The sequence below is a fragment of the Mauremys reevesii genome, linkage group 2, assembly GCF_016161935.1.
Source record: "Mauremys reevesii isolate NIE-2019 linkage group 2, ASM1616193v1, whole genome shotgun sequence".
Classification (NCBI taxonomy): domain Eukaryota; kingdom Metazoa; phylum Chordata; order Testudines; family Geoemydidae; genus Mauremys; species Mauremys reevesii.
Genome location: NC_052624.1, coordinates 284922513 through 284941814, shown reverse-complemented (window position 1 = coordinate 284941814; position 19302 = coordinate 284922513). Strand labels below are relative to the sequence as shown.

At 57.8% G+C, this 19302-nt stretch overlaps 2 protein-coding genes across 2 annotated transcripts in view; both read left to right on the top strand.

Moving 5' to 3' along the window:
• The window catches only part of PPP1R16A (protein phosphatase 1 regulatory subunit 16A), an 86376-nt gene extending 78218 nt beyond the window's left edge, over positions 1–8158 (top strand). The window contains exons 9-13 of the mRNA XM_039523442.1: positions 1100–1225; positions 1873–1948; positions 3793–3922; positions 4528–4690; positions 5149–8158. Of these exons, the coding sequence (XP_039379376.1) occupies positions 1100–1225; positions 1873–1948; positions 3793–3922; positions 4528–4690; positions 5149–5619 (966 nt within the window). The 3' untranslated portion in view covers positions 5620–8158. The remainder of the gene's footprint in view (positions 1–1099; positions 1226–1872; positions 1949–3792; positions 3923–4527; positions 4691–5148) is intronic.
• Positions 5478–19302, top strand: part of LOC120397502 (alanine aminotransferase 2-like) — a 44193-nt gene continuing 30368 nt past the window's right edge. The window contains exon 1 of the mRNA XM_039523443.1: positions 5478–5605. Coding sequence (XP_039379377.1) covers positions 5601–5605 — 5 coding nt within the window. The 5' untranslated portion in view covers positions 5478–5600. The remainder of the gene's footprint in view (positions 5606–19302) is intronic.

Sequence of the window (19302 nt, the reverse complement as noted above, 5' to 3'; positions counted from 1 at the left end):
CCAGCAGCTGCTGCTGTCCTGGGGCCTAGGACAGCAGACACAGACAGCGCTTGTGACTCTGGTGGAGAACCATCTGTCCGCAGACAATGCTGCGTTTGCCATTGCTGAGCCCCGGGTTCTCCCATCCCACCTAAAGGCAGTGCAGTGAATGAAAATGTGCTGAAATAGCTCAGTCCGAGCCCACAGGGAGCCATCTGGGGACACTGTGTCTCTGCCTGCAGAGTCCCAGTCCATGTGCTCATATATCGGAGTGCTCAGACTCAGTCCTCGGCCTTGGGGTCCATTTGGATCCCTCAGAGCTGTTGGAAGTCAAGATAGCCATGGCAGCAAGAACCTCCCACTTCCACCTGGGTCTGGCCAGAACATCTTCCCTTCTCCCGTCAGGCTCCGGCCTGGTCACAATGATTCGCGTGTCTGCGACCTCCCGGGTAGATCATTGAAACCCTGCATTGCCAGGAGCAGCTGCCTGCCCTGAGAAAGCTCCAGCTAGCACAAAATGCAGCAGCCCATCTCCTCAGCAGCACTGGGTGCTGTGAACACATTCCCCAGTGCACCGCTCTGTGCTGGCTACGCACTGAACGCGCAGTCCAGCTCTGTCTGCCCTGATACGCAAAGCCCTGCGTGTGCTGCCTCTGTAGGATCCCAGTTCACAGCGGAACCCCCTCCTTGCACAGCACGTTGGCTCCTGCTGCAGAACTGCTTGGGTGTGGCCTGGGAGTAATGGCCAGCCAGCTTGTCATTTGATGTCCCCATTCCCTGGCCTGTTGATCACAGCAGGGAAGGAGGTGACCTCGTACCCTTCTGTCTCTGGAGACCGCTGATCAAATGGGACAGGCCCCAATTGAACTGACTGGTCTCCATCTGAGCCCAAGTTCACACTAGAAACGTTGACGGTAGAGTAACACCAGTGGGGGGCAGAGGGGGGTTATTTCACTGTTGGTAACACTTCTCTACTGGCATACACCCCAGTGTCGATGCAGCGATACTGGCCATGGCATCTGCTCTGAGCGGGTTTGCCGGTTTAGCCATCCCAGCCAAGCTTTGCTGGAGAGAGCAGCCCTGGCCCAGGGTTCTAGCGCTGGCGACTTCTGCTTTGCAGCTGCACATTGCCTCAGCAAATGGCTACCTGGAAGCTGCCGAGCTGCTGCTGGAACACAAGGCCAGCATGAGCGCGAAGGACAATGATGGGTGGGAGCCTCTCCACGCCGCCGCCTGCTGGGGGCAGGTGAGACTGCACATCTCGCCCACTGGCTGAGAGTTCCTGTTGGGAATTTCCGGCCCTTGGACATCTTCCCAGCGGTGGAGTACAGCACCCCCTAGTGGCACAGCGACCTCAGCGCTGGTCATGGACTGCGTTCACTTGCTGTGGGGCCTGCCAGAGTGCTTTCCATAGTAATGGGTGGGGGCCGGGCACATGGAAGCGATGGCTACTGAGAGCGGGGTGCTGGACACAGGGCCACCCCAACTCCTCCCGAAGGGCCCTGGGGTCTCAGTGGGCTGGAGGGAGCTCAGGTGAAAGCCTGCTCTAAAGTATGGGTGGCCGGCCGCCTCCAGCCGCAGCACTGCAGTGTCAGCAGTCAGGAATCGGAATGTGCTGTGGATGGGGGAGAGGGTGAGCGGGGGCTGCTAGGAATCTCCCTCCTGCCAGGCACAGGGCATACGGGGACCACTTGTGAACCCCCCCCCCGCCCCGGTTGTTATGGCAATGGGAGCCGACAGGAGGGTGCAGCGCCTCGGCTTCCGGCATGCGCGGTTCGCAGCTGGGTGGTGGTGGGGTCAGAGGGGCGTTTTCCTCTCAGCTCGGGTGTGGAGCAGGTTTGTGCATTAGATTCTCCCTGCTTTGCTAAAGGCAACTTCCCTTGTTGCTGTCAGATCCATCTGGTGGAGCTGTTGGTGGCCCATGGAGCTGATCTCAATGGGAAGTCTGTGCTGGACGAGACGCCCTTGGGTGAGTCAAGCCATTAGGAGAGCAGGGAATGGAGGCGGCTGGAGGGGGCTGAGATGAAAAGGGGTGCAAGGGAAGGGGGAGGCAGAGGCTGGTGGAGAGGGGAGGGGAGGGGAGGGGAGGGGAGGTGATGGGGGAAGTCCGGACTTTCAGACTCTGCAAATCCTCCGAGGTGTTTTGTCGTGTTTCGTGTGGCAGGCTCCTCCCCAACCCAGCAGTGCGTTCCGAGGACCCTGCAGCCACCTCGACTGCCAGTCCCACCTCGTCCTTAAACCCCTCAAAGGCCCTAGTTCCCCTCCTCCCCACTCAGGAGCGGCGCCAGGGGTTTTGGTGCCCTAGGCGCAGGGCCAGCTCTACCCATTTCGCCGCCGGTCCCGTGGCTCCGGTGGACTTGCCGCAGGCGTTCCTGCGGAGGGTCCGCCGGTCCCGTGGCTCTGGTGGACTTGCCGCAGGCGTTCCTGCGGAGGGTCCGCTGGTCCCGGAGCTCCGGTGGACTTGCCGCAGGCGTTCCTGCGGAGGGTCCGCTGGTCCCGGGGCTCCGGTGGACTTGCCGCAGGCGTTCCTGCAGAGGGTCCGCTGGTCCCGGGGCTCCGGTGGACCTGCCGCACACGTGCCTGCGGATGCTCCACCGGAGCCGCGGGACCAGCGGACCCTCTGCAGGCACGCCTGCGGGAGGTCCACCGGAGCCGCCTGCCGCCTTCCTGGCAAAATGCCGCCCCCCCAAATCCTGGCGCCCTAGGTGACTGCCTAGGTCGCCTAAATGGAATCGCCGGCCCTGTCCCCACCTCGTGTGATTTTTTGACAGCAAAGCCCAGCTTTCCATTCGGGATCAGCACAGGCCCTCCCCAGCCCCACCGCCTTTCTCTACCTCCACGCCTGCTTCTCCAAACCCGCCGGGCAGCGTGAAAATGCCCATCTTCTCCCAGTCCTGCTGGGGCTTCCATCCTCCAAGGGCTCAGCAGCACAGAGCCCACCTGCTCTCACCTCCCCTCCAGTGCCTAGGGAGCCGGAGTCCCAAGCATGGGATTATGGTCCACAAACAATGCAAATGACCCATTACACGCAGACACTTGCTAGCCTGGTAACCCGAACAGGCGAACCCAAGCACAGGGTGTAGGAGGCAGGCGGTGGGGAAAGGGGGATACAGCAGGGAGTTTGAGGCTGAGTGGGCCTGGGGTACGCTGGCAGGATGGGGCTTAGCTCTGATTTGGTTCCCTTTGTCGGCATGGTTATGCTCTTGGGCTGGGGAGAAGAGGTGGGGCGTGAAGAGGATTGGGGGCAGGTGAGAGACCGGACGAGGCTGATGTTTGAGGAGCTCCTGCCATCTGAAGAACCTTTCCCATCTCTCCCCATGTCATCTGCTCTCTGCCCTAAAGGTTCCCCCCTTGCCTGGCATACTCTTCTTCCCTGTAAAAGCAGCAGAGTCCTGTGGCACCTTATAGACTAGCAGACTAATAGTCTGTTAGTCTATAAGGTGCCACAGGAGACTCTGCTGCTTTTACAGATCCAGACTAACATGGCTTCTCCTCTGATACTCCTCTTCCCTGCTTGCTCTGCTGGTGTGTAGTCCTCTGTGAGCGGAGAGGTGGGTTGGCGGAGGGGACCATCCCGGAGGCTGAGTGGATCAGCGGTCAGTCGACGGGGGGGTGGGGAGAGCGGGGCAGCTGGAGAGGCGGGAATGCCTGAGAAGGGGGTGGTGGCTCAGGAGATCCCAGTGGGCAGGGAGTGGATGATCCTTGCTGTGGCAGGATTGCAGAGCTGGTGGGAAGGAGGGCCGCAGAGTGCAGGCCTGGGGCTGGCTCTGCTCTGGAGCTGTGTGCCTGTTCACCCCCGTGGGTCCCTTGCAGACGTGTGTGGTGACGAGGAGGTCCGGGCCAAGCTGCTGGAGCTGAAGCACAAGCATGATGCCATCATGAAGTCTCACGACAAGCACAAGTCGCTGCTGCAGCGACGCACGTCCAGCGCTGGCAGCCGAGGGTAAGGCTGGGGCACCGCTACGGATAGCTGGCCTCCCTCGCAGGGGGCAGAGGCCACCCCGGAGCAGGACCCTCATTCCCAGGGGCCAGGCAGATCTGGGGAAACTCAGCTGAGGCTTCCCATTGTTGGAGGTCCAGACCCTTCGCACCTGAGCCTCAGCTAGGCTCTGATGTCCCCCCCCGCCACTCACCGGCTTTGTGCCCAAACTGAACACATGATGGCGCTCTGCTGCCATTGGGGCTGCTGCTAATGGGTCACCTAGGCACCACCCTCCCCCACCAGCTGAGCAGGCTCCAGCAAAACCACACCTTTTAAATGTTTAGAACGGCTTGAATATAATCTCTGCCCATCACCTTCATCCGTAACCATGGAAAGATAAGTGATCAGGCCAGTGGCAGGACATCTCTGGGCCCGTCTGTGCTCCGTCCATCCTGCTTTTCAGCACCAGCAGGAAATGAATGTCCCGCAGGTGTTTGCCCCCAGCTGAATAGCAGCTGTGGCGAGGTGAGTCCCTGGCGTTTATCTGCCCCGGCACTGGCTCCCTCCTGGCGGGAAGCACTCCCCTGTTTCCCAGCCATGCTAATCCTGCTTTCCGCTGTCCCCAGGAAGGTGGTGCGGCGGGTCAGCGTGACGGAGCGCACCAACCTCTATCGCAAGGAGCACGAGAAAGAGGCCATCGTCTGGCAGCAGGTGGAGCACCGGGAGAACGAGGCCGAGCTTGAGGACGAGGACAAGCAGACGGACGCTGAGCTCCAGCAGCACCTCCCCGTGAGTAGGGGACAGCCATGGTACCCCCACATTCCCTGCAGCCCCTCGGCACGCTGTGTTGGCGTGAGGCGGCCGCGTTGCATGGTCCCGCCTGGCGCTGAGCATGGCTGTCTCCTGTCCTTCTCAGCCCCAGGGAGAGGAGAGGTGGGTTCCCCCTCGCTGCCATCCCCACCCCTGAACGGGATGCTCAGGGCTCCTGCCTCCACCTGGCAGCAGCAGGCTCCGAGAGCCCCGGACAAGGCTCTTGGGTGCCCCATGTGGTTGGAACCGAGTATTGCTGGCCTAAACCACCAGGGCATGTCCCAGGTCCTGCTCCGCTGGCAGCCATTAGTGCTTCCTTCTCAGCACCCCGGGAGTCCCCAGCAGCCCCAATGTGCTATTGGGAACCCCCCTTGGATTCCTGCATGGCTCCAGGTGTCCAGCACGAGGGCTGAGGACTGTACTGTTCTCCCCAGCAGGGCGCTGAGGCAGAAGGGGCAGGTCCAGGGGCCTTGGTGGGAGACAAGCATCAGAATCCGGGGCTGACCCAGAGAAATGGAACTGCGGGCTCCTCTGCCCCCGGCCCCCCCAAACACCTCTACTCCAAGAGGCTGGACCGCAGCATCTCCTACCAGCTGGCCACCCAAGAGGAGCTGTCGGCTGACCTGTGCAAGGAGAAGTCCCACCACACGCTAGCGGACCTCAAACGCCAGCGGGCAGCCGCCAAGCTCCAGCGACACCACCCAGAGGACTTCCCTCCCACTGAGGGCGAGGGCCCCCTCTCGCCTGGCCTCGCTGAGACCCTGCGCGGCAGCGGTCACCCCCGCTCGGACTCGGAGCAGAATTCCGTGTACTACACGGCAGCCAGTGGCGATCCGCCTCTTCTGAAGCTGACGGCCCCGGCCGAGGAGACACCTGCTGAGAAGAAGCGATGCTGTAAGCTGATGTGAGGTGCTGGCAAGAGAAGATGTTCGTGGGGCACGTCCCCTCCCTGGCATTGATGGATGGCGCTAATGTCCCATGGGGCTGCCTCTGGAACCCTGCAGCAGGACGGGTTCTGGGAGGTGGTTTATCTTCCAGGGGCTCCTCCATCTTCCAGACCCAGACGCCAATCAAAGAGGCCGGGCTCCAAGAGCCCATTGAGGGCTGCATGGGCAGCAGGCTGGGAGCCAGAGGGCTGCACAAATGGGAGCAGAATGCAATGACCTTCGTTGTCAGTACAGAGATGTGTCCTGGAGCATCTACAGCTCCCAGCATGCAATTTGCCAGCCCCTGCTTGGGTCAGCCCATAGAGCGTTGCATGCTGGGACATGTAGTCGCAGAGGGCTGCATCTCTGTTGGACATGGTGGCGCTGAATGTTGCGTAAGACATGCTGGGCCGCGTTTGGTCAGCTGGAGGGGCCCTCCCAGGGCGGCTTTTTGTCTGGGGTCTGTGTGTGGTTTCTAGGGAGGAGTGGAAAGCTTGTGGGAGCCCTCGGAGCACGCGGTACCATGCATACAGCACTGGGGGGCGAGGGGACGTCCCCATGCCTGCCTGACCCTAAGGCAAATGGCGGCAATGAGGTGAGAACGGTTCTCTTGATACAGAGTTGTAGCCCAGCAGTCCCCTCCTAGGCCTGGGCTGCACACAAGCTCTCCTGGGTTAACTAACGTGCATTTCAGACACGCTGGAAAGCCGTGTCGGTCCCCGGGCACGCCCGTTCGTGGTGGTTTACACTGGCTTATATCCCACCTGCTGGCTTGGAGTCACTAAAGGCAGCGCCGGACTGCGCTCGGCCGTGCGCTGGGGCAGGGCCATCGGCTGTCATTCCCATCTTTTCTTCCAGCAGGGTTAAGCTGACTCTGAATTCAGCACGGCCCCACCCAGCCTTGCACCGAAACAGCCAAAGGTGCTGGCGGACGCTGAGTTCCCCACTTCGGTGCCAGTCTGAGTGTGGGTCCGCCACATGGATAGAAGCTCGTTGTAAACCAGGATGTGTCCACGTTGCACTGTGGGTTCAACTACATTAATCTGAACTCCTGTGCCCTGTATGGTGCGCCACGCCACGGTGCCGTGTGTCCTCCCCCCACCAGAGGGCGCCACGCCACGGTGCCGCGTGCCCTCCCCCCCACCAGAGGGCACCACGCCACGGTGCCGCGTGCCCTCCCCCCCACCAGAGGGCACCATGCCACGGTGCCATGTGTCCTCCCCCCACCAGAGGGCGCCACGCCACGGTGCCGCGTGCCCTCCCCCCACCAGAGGGCGCCACGCCACGGTGCCGCGTGCCCTCCCCCCACCAGAGGGCGCCACGCCACGGTGCCGCGTGCCCTCCCCCCCACCAGAGGGCGCCACGCCACGGTGCCCTGTGTCCTCCCCCCACCAGAGGGCACCACACCACAGTGCCCTGTGTCCTCCCCCCCCGGTGTGGGCTGTGTGCCTAGCCCCTTGTGAGCTCCTGACTTCAGCAATAAAATCATTTCAGCAAAGCTCCTCACCCCAGGACCAAGCACAGCCCATGGATGGGTTTGTGCACCTGTTGTGCTGACAGCTCTCCCCATGAAACGCGGCCTGCGAGCAGGACGGGGGAGCTGGTTTCTGGCCCCTCAGTCCATCTGCCGGGGGCTGATTAATCTGTAATGGTCTCTAGCCATCCCATGCCTGGGCCCTGCACAGCATCCCCCTGCTCCCCATTGCTTACGCGGGGCTCGAACAGGGCGTGCCAATGGCACCCTTCTCATCTCCCGTTCTCTGCAGAGAGGGTTGCCCACCGTGCGTCCACTCCCTGTGCAGGTGGGACACGGGGTTTTTTTATCCTCCCGCTGCATGAGGCTCCAAGGAGCCGTGTGTTGAGCCCTGCACCTCCACCCAAGGGCAGCATTGGCAGCTTCTCAGGGGTCTGAGGGCTACCCCAGCTTCACGCCCTTGTTACCCTCAGGGGCCCGGTCCCAGTGTGCCAACTCCCATGTGAGCTCAGCAAAGCCCCCCTGCGGAGGACGGCATGCTGGAATCTGGAGGGCTCTCCCTCTCTATTAATGACTGGGGCTGTGGCAGACTTCTGCTGAGCATAGGCCTCAGGCTCCATCTTCTCAGCCTGCCAGGTGTGGCTGAGGCACCAGGCTCTACGAGTAGAACTTCAGGAGGCAGGTGGAGTGGAAGTGGAAGAGCTTCAGCTAGAAACATTCTCGCCTTTCAGCCGCTGCTCCCTGGGATCCAGCCGGCTGGAGGGGGACGTCCCTCTGGTGGGTGGCTCTCGTGGTTTGAACAGCTCATCCCCTAAATGGGATTGTCACCCACTCACTTATTTCTCTCTGCGCCGTTGCATCCAGCCGTGGCTGTTCAGGCCTCTTGTCCCTCTGTTCTTCACCACCCCTCAGGGCCTGAGAAGCATCAGCCAGCCCCATCTCACCAGCTGAAGATCAGCCCTTGCACAGGTGCCGGAGCAGCAGAGCCCAGCTGGATGCAATGCTGCCCACTGGCTGGGGGAAAGCAGATGACCTTCAACCCCCCCCTGTGAATCCTCTGGGGAACCCCCTTAAGCTCTGACCCTCCAGCTTCAAGAGCACATCTCTAGGCTGAACTTGTATTGACCGTGGGGCCAGTGAATCTTCCCTTCCACGATGGTTCTGCCCTGAGAGCCTCCTGCCTGCCCTGAGAGATACAACTGCAGGGAGCTCTGGGGCTTGTGCTTGCCAGCGAGGGTGGCTGCCGTAAAACCCCCTGCCAGGACTGGACTCTCCATGGGGCGTTTGTGCAGCGGCACCGCACGTGTTTTATGGAGCACTCTCCTTTGGATCGCAGTATTTCCACAGAGTCCTGTAGCGCTGGGTCCAGCCCCAGCGAGCTGCAGGCTGCCGCCCGCTGGGGTCGCAGGCACTGATTTTATACTTTGACACAATCTTTCTTGCTCTCACCAGGTTTTGATTTGTAGCTTCTGTTGTCTCTATTTCCTTTCCACAATAAACCAGCATTGGACAGTGACCAGCCCCTGTGTGACCCCTTGGGCCCGAGCGTTCCCCTCGCTCTGCCAGGACTAACTGCCTCCACCCCCGAAAGAAATGAGTTAGGGAGAGCTGGGCTGCCCCTGCCTGGACACCAGCAATGCAAGGATCCAGTGCTGTGTGTTCGGCCTGCCCTGGTCACTGTGGGTCTCTGCACAGGGGGTGGGCCTCCAGGACCCCCACAGCTGAGCAATTGGGCTGCAACGTGGGGCTCACCCTAGTGGTTCTGTCATTGGCACCCATTAACCCTTAGCACCCTGGCACCCAAGAGTATTGAGATTCCTAACACTCAGCCTTCTGACACAGCCTGAGAATGCCCCAGTCCTGCTCCTGTCTGCCTGGGAGGCAGGAGGCCCAGGTTCCAGATGTTCCCATTCACTGCGTCTGTGGGGGGCTGGGGCAGGAGTGTTAGTCTCATGGGAATGGTTGTTAGGAGGGAAGAAGGGTCTAGTGGTCACAGCAGGGCATGCAGCCAGGACCCCTGGGTTCTCCTTGGAGTGTTCTCTGCGGATTCCCGCTCATGGGATGCTCTGCCCGGTGCAGCCTGAGCGGTAGAACAGGAGCTAGCAGGGTGTGGCTGGGCGCTCACGCACCTCCCTCGCCCTTTCCTCTGTCACACTTGCCAGGGTGAGGGGTGGGCCGTGGGCCCTGCACCGCTCTCAGAAGCAGCTGGCACCATGTCCCTGCGGTCCCCGGGGGAGAGGGCTCTGTGCATTGCCCTTGCCTCCAGGCACCGCCCCCGCAGCTTCTATTGGCCGGGAACGGGGAACTGCTGCCAATGGGAGCATCGGGGGAGGTTCCTGCAGGCACAGATGGAGCCCTCCGCCCTTCCCCCAGGCAGGGCCAACTCCAGCTTTTTTGCCACCCCCCAACTCCCTGCCCTAAGCCCCCTGCCTGCACCCCTCCTGCACACCAACCCCCTGGCCTGAGCCCCCTCGTACACCCCGCACCCCTCCTGCACCCCAACCCCCTTTCCTGAGCCCCCTCATACAGCCCAACTCCCTGCCGTGAGCCCCCTGCTGCATCCCTCCTGCACACCAACCCCCTGGCCTGAGCCCCCTCGTACACTCTGCACCCCACCCCCCTGCCCTGAGCTCCCTGCTGTACCCCTCCTGCACACCAACCCCCTGGCCTGAGCTCGCTGCCTGCACCTTGCACCCCTCCTGCACCCCAACCCCCTTTCCTGAACTCCCTCATACAGCCCAACTCCCTGCCGTGAGCCCCCTGCCGCACCCCTCCTGCCCCAATCCCTCGCCCTGAGCCCTTTCCTGCACCCCTCCCGTACCCCGCACTCCCTCCCGCACCCCAACCCCCTGCCCCAGCCCTGCATACTATTTCCCCACCCAGATGTGGCCCTTGGCCCAAAAAGTTTGCCCACCCCTGGTGTAAAAGGGTCACGTGCCAGCTGCCTCCGTTCCCGGGGAGCAGTTTTGGGTGGAGCTCGGGGGCCTTTCGGCTCCGTGATTAGGTGTCAGAGCAATCGGCCTGGCAAAGGCAGGGTAGTGATGGACAATCTGATGGTGTCATGCTCTCAGAACAAGCAAGGGGGGACTCGTTCCCTACGGGTTATGCATGGAGCAAAGAGCCTTTGGAGCTGGTGTATCGGTCACAAGGTTCCTCAGTAGCAATCCAGGTAGTGGGGCAAAAACTCTCTGAGTTGGTCAGCATGGCAGGTGCACGAGTGGTTGTTGAAGGACAAAACAGTAAAACACCTCTTCAGTTTAGGGGGCACTCTGCCAACACACCCGCGGGGCCAGCAGCAACAGAAGTGTCCGAAATTTTGCTCAAGAGCAGGCAGCGCAAGGGGATTGATATCCGATGCCTTTCGAATGCACTGAGGTCAGGGCTTTCCCCATTTCCCCTCATTCAGAAAGTGATAAACAAGAGCAGCCAGGCCCGGGTAACTTTAATAGCACCAGCATGGCTCACATGATGGTATCTGGACTGAACTCACGTGTCCAGAGGGCTAATGGAGCCTCTGCCACTGGCCCTAGGCTTGTAGCAATGACAGGGGATGGTTTCTTACTCAGACCTACACTCTCAATTTAATTACACCGGGAGCATTAGAAAAAAGCGGTTCGTTCGAGGTGCAAAATGTGCTGTTGCATTCTAGGAAAGTGTCTACATGGAAGTGTCCTAGTCACAAATGGACGAGATTTTTATGGTGGGTTCCCATGTATGGTATAGAGCCATATGCAGCATCACTTCGTTCCATTTTACAATATTTATTGTACCGGAAAGAAAGCGATCTTTCGCTATCTTCAGGAAGGGTCATCTCTCAGCCGTATGAGCGCATCGGGGGGGGGGGTGTGTGAATTAATTTTATTAATGATGTAGTTAAAAGGTTCTTAAAGAGCCTAAATAATTTATACGCTCCACTAAAACCCACTCTGCCAGCTTGGGATTTAAACATCGGCCTCTCACAATCGATGGACACCCCCAACCCCAATTGGGGTCTGTAGGAAGCTGTCATTTGTTTCATTTGTCTATTAAGACGGGGTTTTAAGAGCCCTCACCTCCGCCAGGTGTACATACATCAATGGCTGAGCCGCAGTTTACTGGTTTTCATAAAAACAAGGTGATTCTCTGTACACACTCCCAACGTGATCGATTTTCCTATAAACCAGTTCACCGTTTTTACTGGCTTTTTCCCCCCGAGCCCCGTTCTCAGGCTGGAGAGACTGTGACATGCTCTGGAGGTTAGAGGCATTTTAGCCTTTCATTTAGACAGGACTGACCAATTCAGACTTGTTTATTGGTTATAAAAAGAACAAGGGGAAAGCGGCTTCTGTACAAACGCTGTCCCAGTGGGTCAGACTGTTAAAGCCGATTATGGATTGGAAGGGTCGGCCCCTCCTCGGGGAGTTAGACCACTAGATCCAGGGCACCCTCAGGGGCTTTCTCTAAACCCTGCGCACCCCAGCGGTAACGTAGACCTGAGGGGAGTGTGGGCAGGGCAGGCCTGCAGGCCTTATTTCATTAGGGCCCCATGGTCCCGTCAGCCTGGACCCGAGCTCTGCTTGTTAATCTAGCCCAGGAGTGGGAAAGGGCAGAGGACACTCGAAGGAGAAATGAAGGGCACCTGTCACCGGAGTTCTGCGAGACGGACTCACCGCCCGCCTTTTCCCTCTACCACGGAGTCCTACTCACCAAAGGGGTGGGGGGCCTCAGGGGAGGGAACTGAGGCGGCTGCAGCTCCAGGCCCATTTTATGCCCTTGCCCTGGGACCTTTGAGGGGCGAGAGAGGCGGGTGAGCGCTCCAAGAGCAACTGCTCACTCAGGCGGCACCTGTCAGCGCATCCCGTGAGTGTGGGCGTGCAGCGGCCATCTCAGGTTACAGGCAAGTAACCGTCATTGCTGTGCCTGGCTCTGCCACAACCTCACTCTTTGCCCTTGGCCCTATCACTTCCCCTCTCTGTGCCTCAGTTTCCATCGGAACGTGGGAGTCAGCGGGAATGAACGTTTGAGGCTGAAGTGTCACTGGTGAAGTATGGAATGAGACGCTCTAGCCCATGAAGCACTGAGCCCCTGAGGAGCCCCTGGGCCCCGTCTCGCTGCTGCCCCATTTCTACCAGAGACGCAGGGCCAAGGGAGGGCAGCGCTGCTGGCTCCCAGCCCCTTCTGAGCTCTCCACACCATGGGGAACTGGCAGCCGGCTCCCCACCTCTCTGGGTCCAGGGGATTTCGGAGCCATTTCTGCAGTGTCCTGCTCCATTGTTCGTCCCTATGGGTCTCCACTCCGCTTGGGTCAGCCTGGCCAGATCACAGGGGAGGGGAGGTGTGACGGCGGGAGGGTTCCTCGGGGGCTGCATGGGCAGTGATCGACTATCACCCCACTCCCACCTACTAGCACTAGGAGTGGGGCTGCCCCATTGCTGGCACTAAACATTAAAAAGGTTGTAGAGCAGTTTTTAAACTAGGAGATGGGGGAAAGCCGACTGCTGCAGAGGAGCGTGTGGATCGGATGATAGAGAATCTCCAGGTTATAGTCAGGAGCAGAGGATGGACGAGGATAATGTAAGGGCCGGATCAGATGATAAACAGTCACATAAAAAAGAATCTGGCACATCAGAAAAGGGCAGACAAATAAACAGGGACAAGTTTTTAAAGTGCTTGTACACAAATGCCAGAAGTCTAAATAATAAGATGGGTGAACTAGAGTGCCTTGTGATAAAGGAGGATATTGCTATAATAGGCATCACAGAAACCTGGTGGACTGAGAGCAATCAATGGCACAATCCTTCCGGGGTACAAAATATATCGGAAGGACAGAACAGGTCGTGCGGGGGGAGGAGTGGCACTATATGTGAAAGAAAATGTAGATTCAAATAAAGTAAAAATCTTAAGTGAATCCACGTCTTCCATAGAATCTCTATGGATAGACATTTCATGCTCTAATAAGAATATAACATTAGAGATCTATTATCGACCACCTGACCAGGACAGTAATAGTGATGATGAAATGCTAAGGGAAATTAGAGAGGCTATCAAAATTAAGAACCCAATAATAGTGGGGGATTTCAATTATCCCCATATTGACTGGGAACATTTCACTTCAGGATGAAATGCAGAGATAAAATTTCTCGATACTTTAAATGACTGCTTCATGGAGCAGCTGGTACGGGAACCCACAAGGGGAGAGGCAACTCTAGATTTAATCCTGAGTGGAGCGCAGGAGCTGGTCCAAGAGGTAACTATAGCAGGACTACTTGGAAATAGTGACCATAATACAATAGCATTCAACATCCCTGTGGTGGGAAGAACATCTCAACTGCCCAACACTGTGGCCTTTAATTTCAAAAAGGGGAACTATGCAAAAATGAGGGGGTTAGTTAGGCAAAAGTTAAAAGGTACAGTGACTAAAGTGAAATCCCTGCAAGCTGCATAGGTGCTTTTTAAAGACACCACACTTTTACTGTGTTCCACCATAAAGAAACACAGTAAAAGAACTAAAAAAGAGCCACCGTGGCTTAACAACCATGTAAAAGAAGCAGTGAGAGATAAAAAGACTTCCTTTAAAAAGTGGAAGTCAAATCCTAGTGAGGCAAATAGAAAGGAGCATAAATACTGCCAAATTAAGTGCAAGAGTGTAATAAGAAAAGCCAAAGAGGAGTTTGAAGAGCGGCTAGCCAAAAACTCCAAAGGTAATAACAAAATGTTTTTAAGTACATCAGAAGCAGGAAGCCTGCTAAACAACCAGTGGGGCCCCTTGACGATGAAAATACAAAAGGAGCGCTTAAAGACGATAAAGTCATTGCGGAGAAACTAAATGGATTCTTTGCTTCAGTCTTCATGGCTGAGGATGTTAGGGAGATTCCCAAACCTGAGCTGGCTTTTGTAGGTGACAAATCTGAGGAACTGTCACAGATTGAAGTGTCACTAGAGGAGGTTTTGGAATTAATTGATAAACTCAACATTAACAAGTCACCGGGACCAGATGGCATTCACCCAAGAGTTCTGAAAGAACTCAAATGTGAAGTTGCGGAACTATTAACTAGGGTTTGTAACCTGTCCTTTAAATCGGCATCAGTACCCAATGACTGGAAGTTAGCTAATGTAACGCCAATATTTAAAAAGGGCTTGTCACGGAGTGTGGGGGACCCAGGCCCTTCACCCCCGTGCTCCCTACGATTCACCAGGACTCTCAGCCAGCCAGTAAAGCAGAAGGTTTATTTAGACGACAGGAACACAGTCCAACACAGGTCTTGCAGGCACAGATAACCAGATCCCCCCGGTTAGGTCCATCTTGGGGGGCCTCACAGCCCCCCCCGGGATCAGAGCTCGGTCTACCTGCTCCCCTCTCTTCTTCAGCCCACTTCAGTCTCCCAGTCCTCCCCGGCCCCTCCTCTCTCCTCCGCCTCCTTCCTTTGTCTCCCCTGGCCAGAGGTGTCACCTCCCCTCCCCCAGGCCAAGCTCAGCTCCCAGTTTGAATTCCTGACACTCACCTAAACCTCTGGCTTTCCCCTCCCCCGCACAGACAGTCTGTGCTTCCTACTCCATCACACCTCTCCCCCCTCCGAGACTGAACTGAGCGGGGTCACTCCAGCCAGTGACCCGGGGAAGTTCGGACCCACCTACACCCTTATGCCGCCTGCGCCCTTTCCCCACCCCAGTACCCCTGGGGTGCCCCCTGGGCTGGGGCCTTCTCCCCACGTTCCAGTCTGGGGGGCTGTGATTCGGGCTCCCTCGGTTCAGAGCCCCCCTTCTGACCCTGGCCCCCCTCTGGACAGGCTCCTCGGGGTGGGGCGAGGGCCTTACAGCCATCTTCCCCCTGTCCCGGGCCTTCCTCCCCCTCTGGCAGACGTCGCAGGAGCGGCAGTGCTGCCGGACATGGGCAAAGACCCCAGGCCAGTAATAGTTCTGCAGCAGCCGCTGCTGGGTACGCCAGGGTCCCTGGTGCCCTGAGGGGGGAATGTCATGGGCCCGGCACAGCAGCTGGTGGCGATACTCCTGGGGTACCACCAGCTGCCTCCTGATCCCCCCTGACTCCATCTTCCCTGGGGGAGCCCATTCTCGGTACAGGAGCCCCTTCTCCCACAGGAACCTTTTCCGCCACCTGCCCCATGGTCTGTCCCCGAGGTTGGCCAGGTCCCTTATCCTCCGCAAGGAGGGGTCTTCCCGCACCGCGGCCTGGTACTCAGCCGCTGGGGCAGGGGCGGGGATCTGCTCTCTCTCACCGGCTGAGTCTGGGCCCACAGCCTCTCTGAGCCCTGTCCCTGGGCGTTCCCTCCCTACCGGGTCAGGGTCCGGTGTCTCGGCCAGAGTACTTTCCCCGGGGTCAGGGTGCAGAGCCCGGCGTCGACCCTGACTACGGTTCACGGACAGGGTACCCTGGGTGTTACTTGGCCAGTCCTCGAGGTCCCCCCCCATTAACACCTCCGTGGGCAAATGTGGGTGCACCCCCACGTCCTGAGGCCCTCCTTGTCCCCACTTTAGGTGTACCGCGACAGGCACCCTGAATGGGGTCCCGATCACACCCCTCAGGTTCAGGTAGGTGTTGGGCACCATCCGATCTGAGCCCACCACCTGCGGCCGGGCCAGCGTCACCTCTGCGCCCGTATCCCAGTACCCAGTGACCTCCTTCCCGTCTACCTCCAGGGGAACAAGGCACTCGCCCGAGGGGTAGTCCCGTGCCCACCCTGTAAACCCCAAACTCAGGGCTGGGAGCATCCAGCCCTCGGAGGGGTCAACCTGGGCCCTCCTCCTTCGCAGGGGGTACGCGGCCCGCCCCCCTTTCGTGCGAATGCTGCCCCTCATCCGGCTGGGTCTCTACCAAGTTGACCCGGTGTGGGGTTGGTCTGCTCAGTTTGTCCCGGAGCTTGGGGCACTGGGCCCGTACGTGGCCCGGTTGGCCACATTGATAGCAGCCCATGTCTCGTGGGTCCCCTCGAGGGGGACGGCTGGACCTGACGCCGGATGCTTCCCTTTGGTGGGGGCCCCCCCTCGGCTCCTTCTGGGAGGTCCCATGGTGACTCTCTCTCTGCGTTGAGGCAGGCCTGCTCCTTTGAGACGCCTCCCTGCCATCCCCTGCCCGACTGTCCACAAACTCGTCGGCCAGCCGGCCTGCATGCTACAGATTCTCCGGCTTCTGGTCCATTAACCACAGCCTCAGGTCGGACGGGCACTGCTCATACAGGTGCTCCAGTACGACTAGGTCAAGCAGGTCCTCTCTAGTTTGGGCCCCAGCCGTCCACTTGCGGGCGTACCCCTGCGCCCGGTTGACCAGTTGGAGGTATGTGACCTCCCGGGTCTTACGTTGACTCCGGAACTTCTTCCGGTACATCTCCGGGGTCAGCCCAAACTCGCAGAGCAGGGCCTCTTTGAACAGGTTGTAGTCCCCCGCCTCCGCCCCTTTCATCCGGCTGTACACCTCCACGGCGGTGGAGTCCAGTAAGGGGGTGAGGCACCGGATCCTGTTTGCGGGGTCCACCTCGTGCAGCTCGCAGGCATTCTCAAAGGCCGTCAGGAAGGTGTCTATGTCCTCCCCCTCCTTCCGCCGGGCCAGGAAGCTCTTATCAAAGCTCTTTGTAGGCTTGGCCCCGCCCTCGCTCACCGCAGCCGGGGCCTCCCTGCTTTTCAGCTGGGCCAGTTCCAGCTCATGTGCACGCTGCTTCTCCTTCTCCTCCCGCTCCTGTCTCAGTTCTTGCCTCCTCAACTCGAGCTCCTCCCTGTCATATTCCAGCCGCCTCCGCTCCAGGGACAGGGAGCTCCGCCGGGACGATCCCCTGCTGGCCACTGAGCCCTCGGTAGTCGCTGGGCTCCCCCTCCCCCTACGCCTAGGGGTGGGGGGTCTCGGGGAGCCCTCAGCGGCCGGCTGACCACTCCCAGGGGGTCCAGACACTGGTGTCTGTGCTGCATCTGCCCGGCTGCTTCCCTCAGAGACAGGGACCGGTTCATCCCTGCGATCTCTCTCCTCCAGCCGGGCAATCAGCTGGGCCTTGGTGAGCTTCCCATGGCGCAGCCCCCCCTGCTTGCACAGCTCCACCAGCTCACACTTGCGCTTCTGGGAATACATCTTCCTGCTGGCCGCTCGCAGTCCGGGGTGTTCGCCGCTCCCCACGGGTTCCAGGGGGACCCCTAGTGTGCCAGTCCTTGAGGTCACCACCTCTCTGCCAGGGTCGAGCTGCAGACTCCTCTGCCCCGGGGATCGCTCGCTGTGATCCCCCGGGGGACCCTGTTACTGCAAAGTCCTGCTCTCTGGCCACACTCGCCCAGGGGTGAATCGCCCCTTCGTTTTACTGCTCCCCAGTCACTCACTGCAGGAAGCGCCGTCCACGGGGTGCCGTCGATCCCACCGCTACCACCAGTTGTCACGGAGTGTGGGGGACCCAGGCCCTTCACCCCCGTGCTCCCTACGATTCACCAGGACTCTCAGCCAGCCAGTAAAGCAGAAGGTTTATTTAGACGACAGGAATACAGTCCAACACAGGTCTTGCAGGCACAGATAACAGATCCCCCACAGGTTAGGTCCATCTTGGGGGGCCTCACAGCCCCCCCCCCCCGGGGATCAGAGCTCGGTCTACCTGCTCCCCTCTCTTCTTCAGCCCACTTTCGTCTCCCAGTCCCCTCCGGCCCCTCCTCTCTCCTCCGCCTCCTTCCTTTGTCTCCCCTGGCCAGAGGTGTCACCTCCCCTCTCCCAGGCCAAGCTCAGCTCACAGGTTGAATTCCTGACACTCACCTAAACCTCTGGCTCTCCCCTCCCCCACACAGACAGTCTGTGCTTCCTACTCCATCACAGAGATAAAAAGACGTCCTTTAAAAAGTGGAAGTCAAATCCTAGTGAGGCAAATAGAAAGGAGCATAAACACTGCCAAATTAAGTGCAAGAGTGTAATAAGAAAAGCCAAAGAGGAGTTTGAAGAGCGGCTAGCCAAAAACTCCAAAGGTAATAACAAAATGTTTTTTAAGTACATCAGAAGCAGGAAGCCTGCTAAACAACCAGTGGGACCCCTTGATGATCGAGATACAAAAGGAGCACTTAAAGATGATAAAGTCATTGCGGAGAAACTAAATGGATTCTTTGCTTCAGTCTTCATGGCTGAGGATGTTAGGGAGATTCCCAAACCTGAGCTGGCTTTTGTAGGTGACAAATCTGAGGAACTGTCACAGATTGAAGTGTCACTAGTGGAGATTTTGGAATTAATTGATCAAACTCAACATTAACAAGTCACCGGGACCAGATGGCATTCACCCAAGAGTTCTGAAACAACTCAAATGTGAAGTTGCGGAACTATTAACTAGGGTTTGTAACCTATCCTTTAAATCGGCATGACTGGAAGTTAGCTAATGTAACGCCAATATTTAAAAAGGGCTCTAGAGGTGATCCCGGCAATTACAGACCGGTAAGTCTAACGTCGGTACCGGGCAAATTAGTCAAAACAATAGTTAAGAATAAAATTGTCAGACACAGAGAAAAACATAAACTGTTGAGCAATAGTCAACATGGTTTCTGTAAAGGGAAATCGTGTCTTACTAATCTATTAGAGTTCTTTGAAGGGGTCAACAAACATGTGGACAAGGGGAATCCAGTGGACATAGTGTACTTGGATTTCCAGAAAGCCTTTGACAAGGTCCCTCACCAAAGGCTCTTACGTAAATTAAGCTGTCATGGGATAAAAGGAAAGGTCCTTTCATGGATTGAGAACTGGTTAAAGGACAGGGAACAAAGGGTAGGAATTAATGGTAAATTCTCAGAATGGAGAGGGGTAACTAGTGGTGTTCCCCAAGGGTCAGTCCTAGGACCAATCCTATTCAATTTATTCATAAATGATCTGGAGAAAGGAGTAAACAGTGAGGTGGCAAAGTTTGCAGATGATACTAAACTACTCAAGATAGTTAAGACCAAAGCAGATTGTGAAGAGCTTCAAAAAGATCTCACAAAACGAAGTGATTGGGCAACAAAATGGGAAATGAAATGTAATGTGGATAAATGTAAAGTAATGCACATTGGAAAAAATAACCCCAACTATACATACAATATGATGGGGGCTAATTTAGCTACAACGAGTCAGGAAAAAGATTTGGGAGTCATCGTGGATAGTTCTCTGAAGATGTCCACGCAGTGTGCAGAGGCGGTCAAAAAAGCAAACAGGATGTTAGGAATCATTAAAAAGGGGATAGAGAATAAGACAGAGAATATCTTATTGCCCTTATATA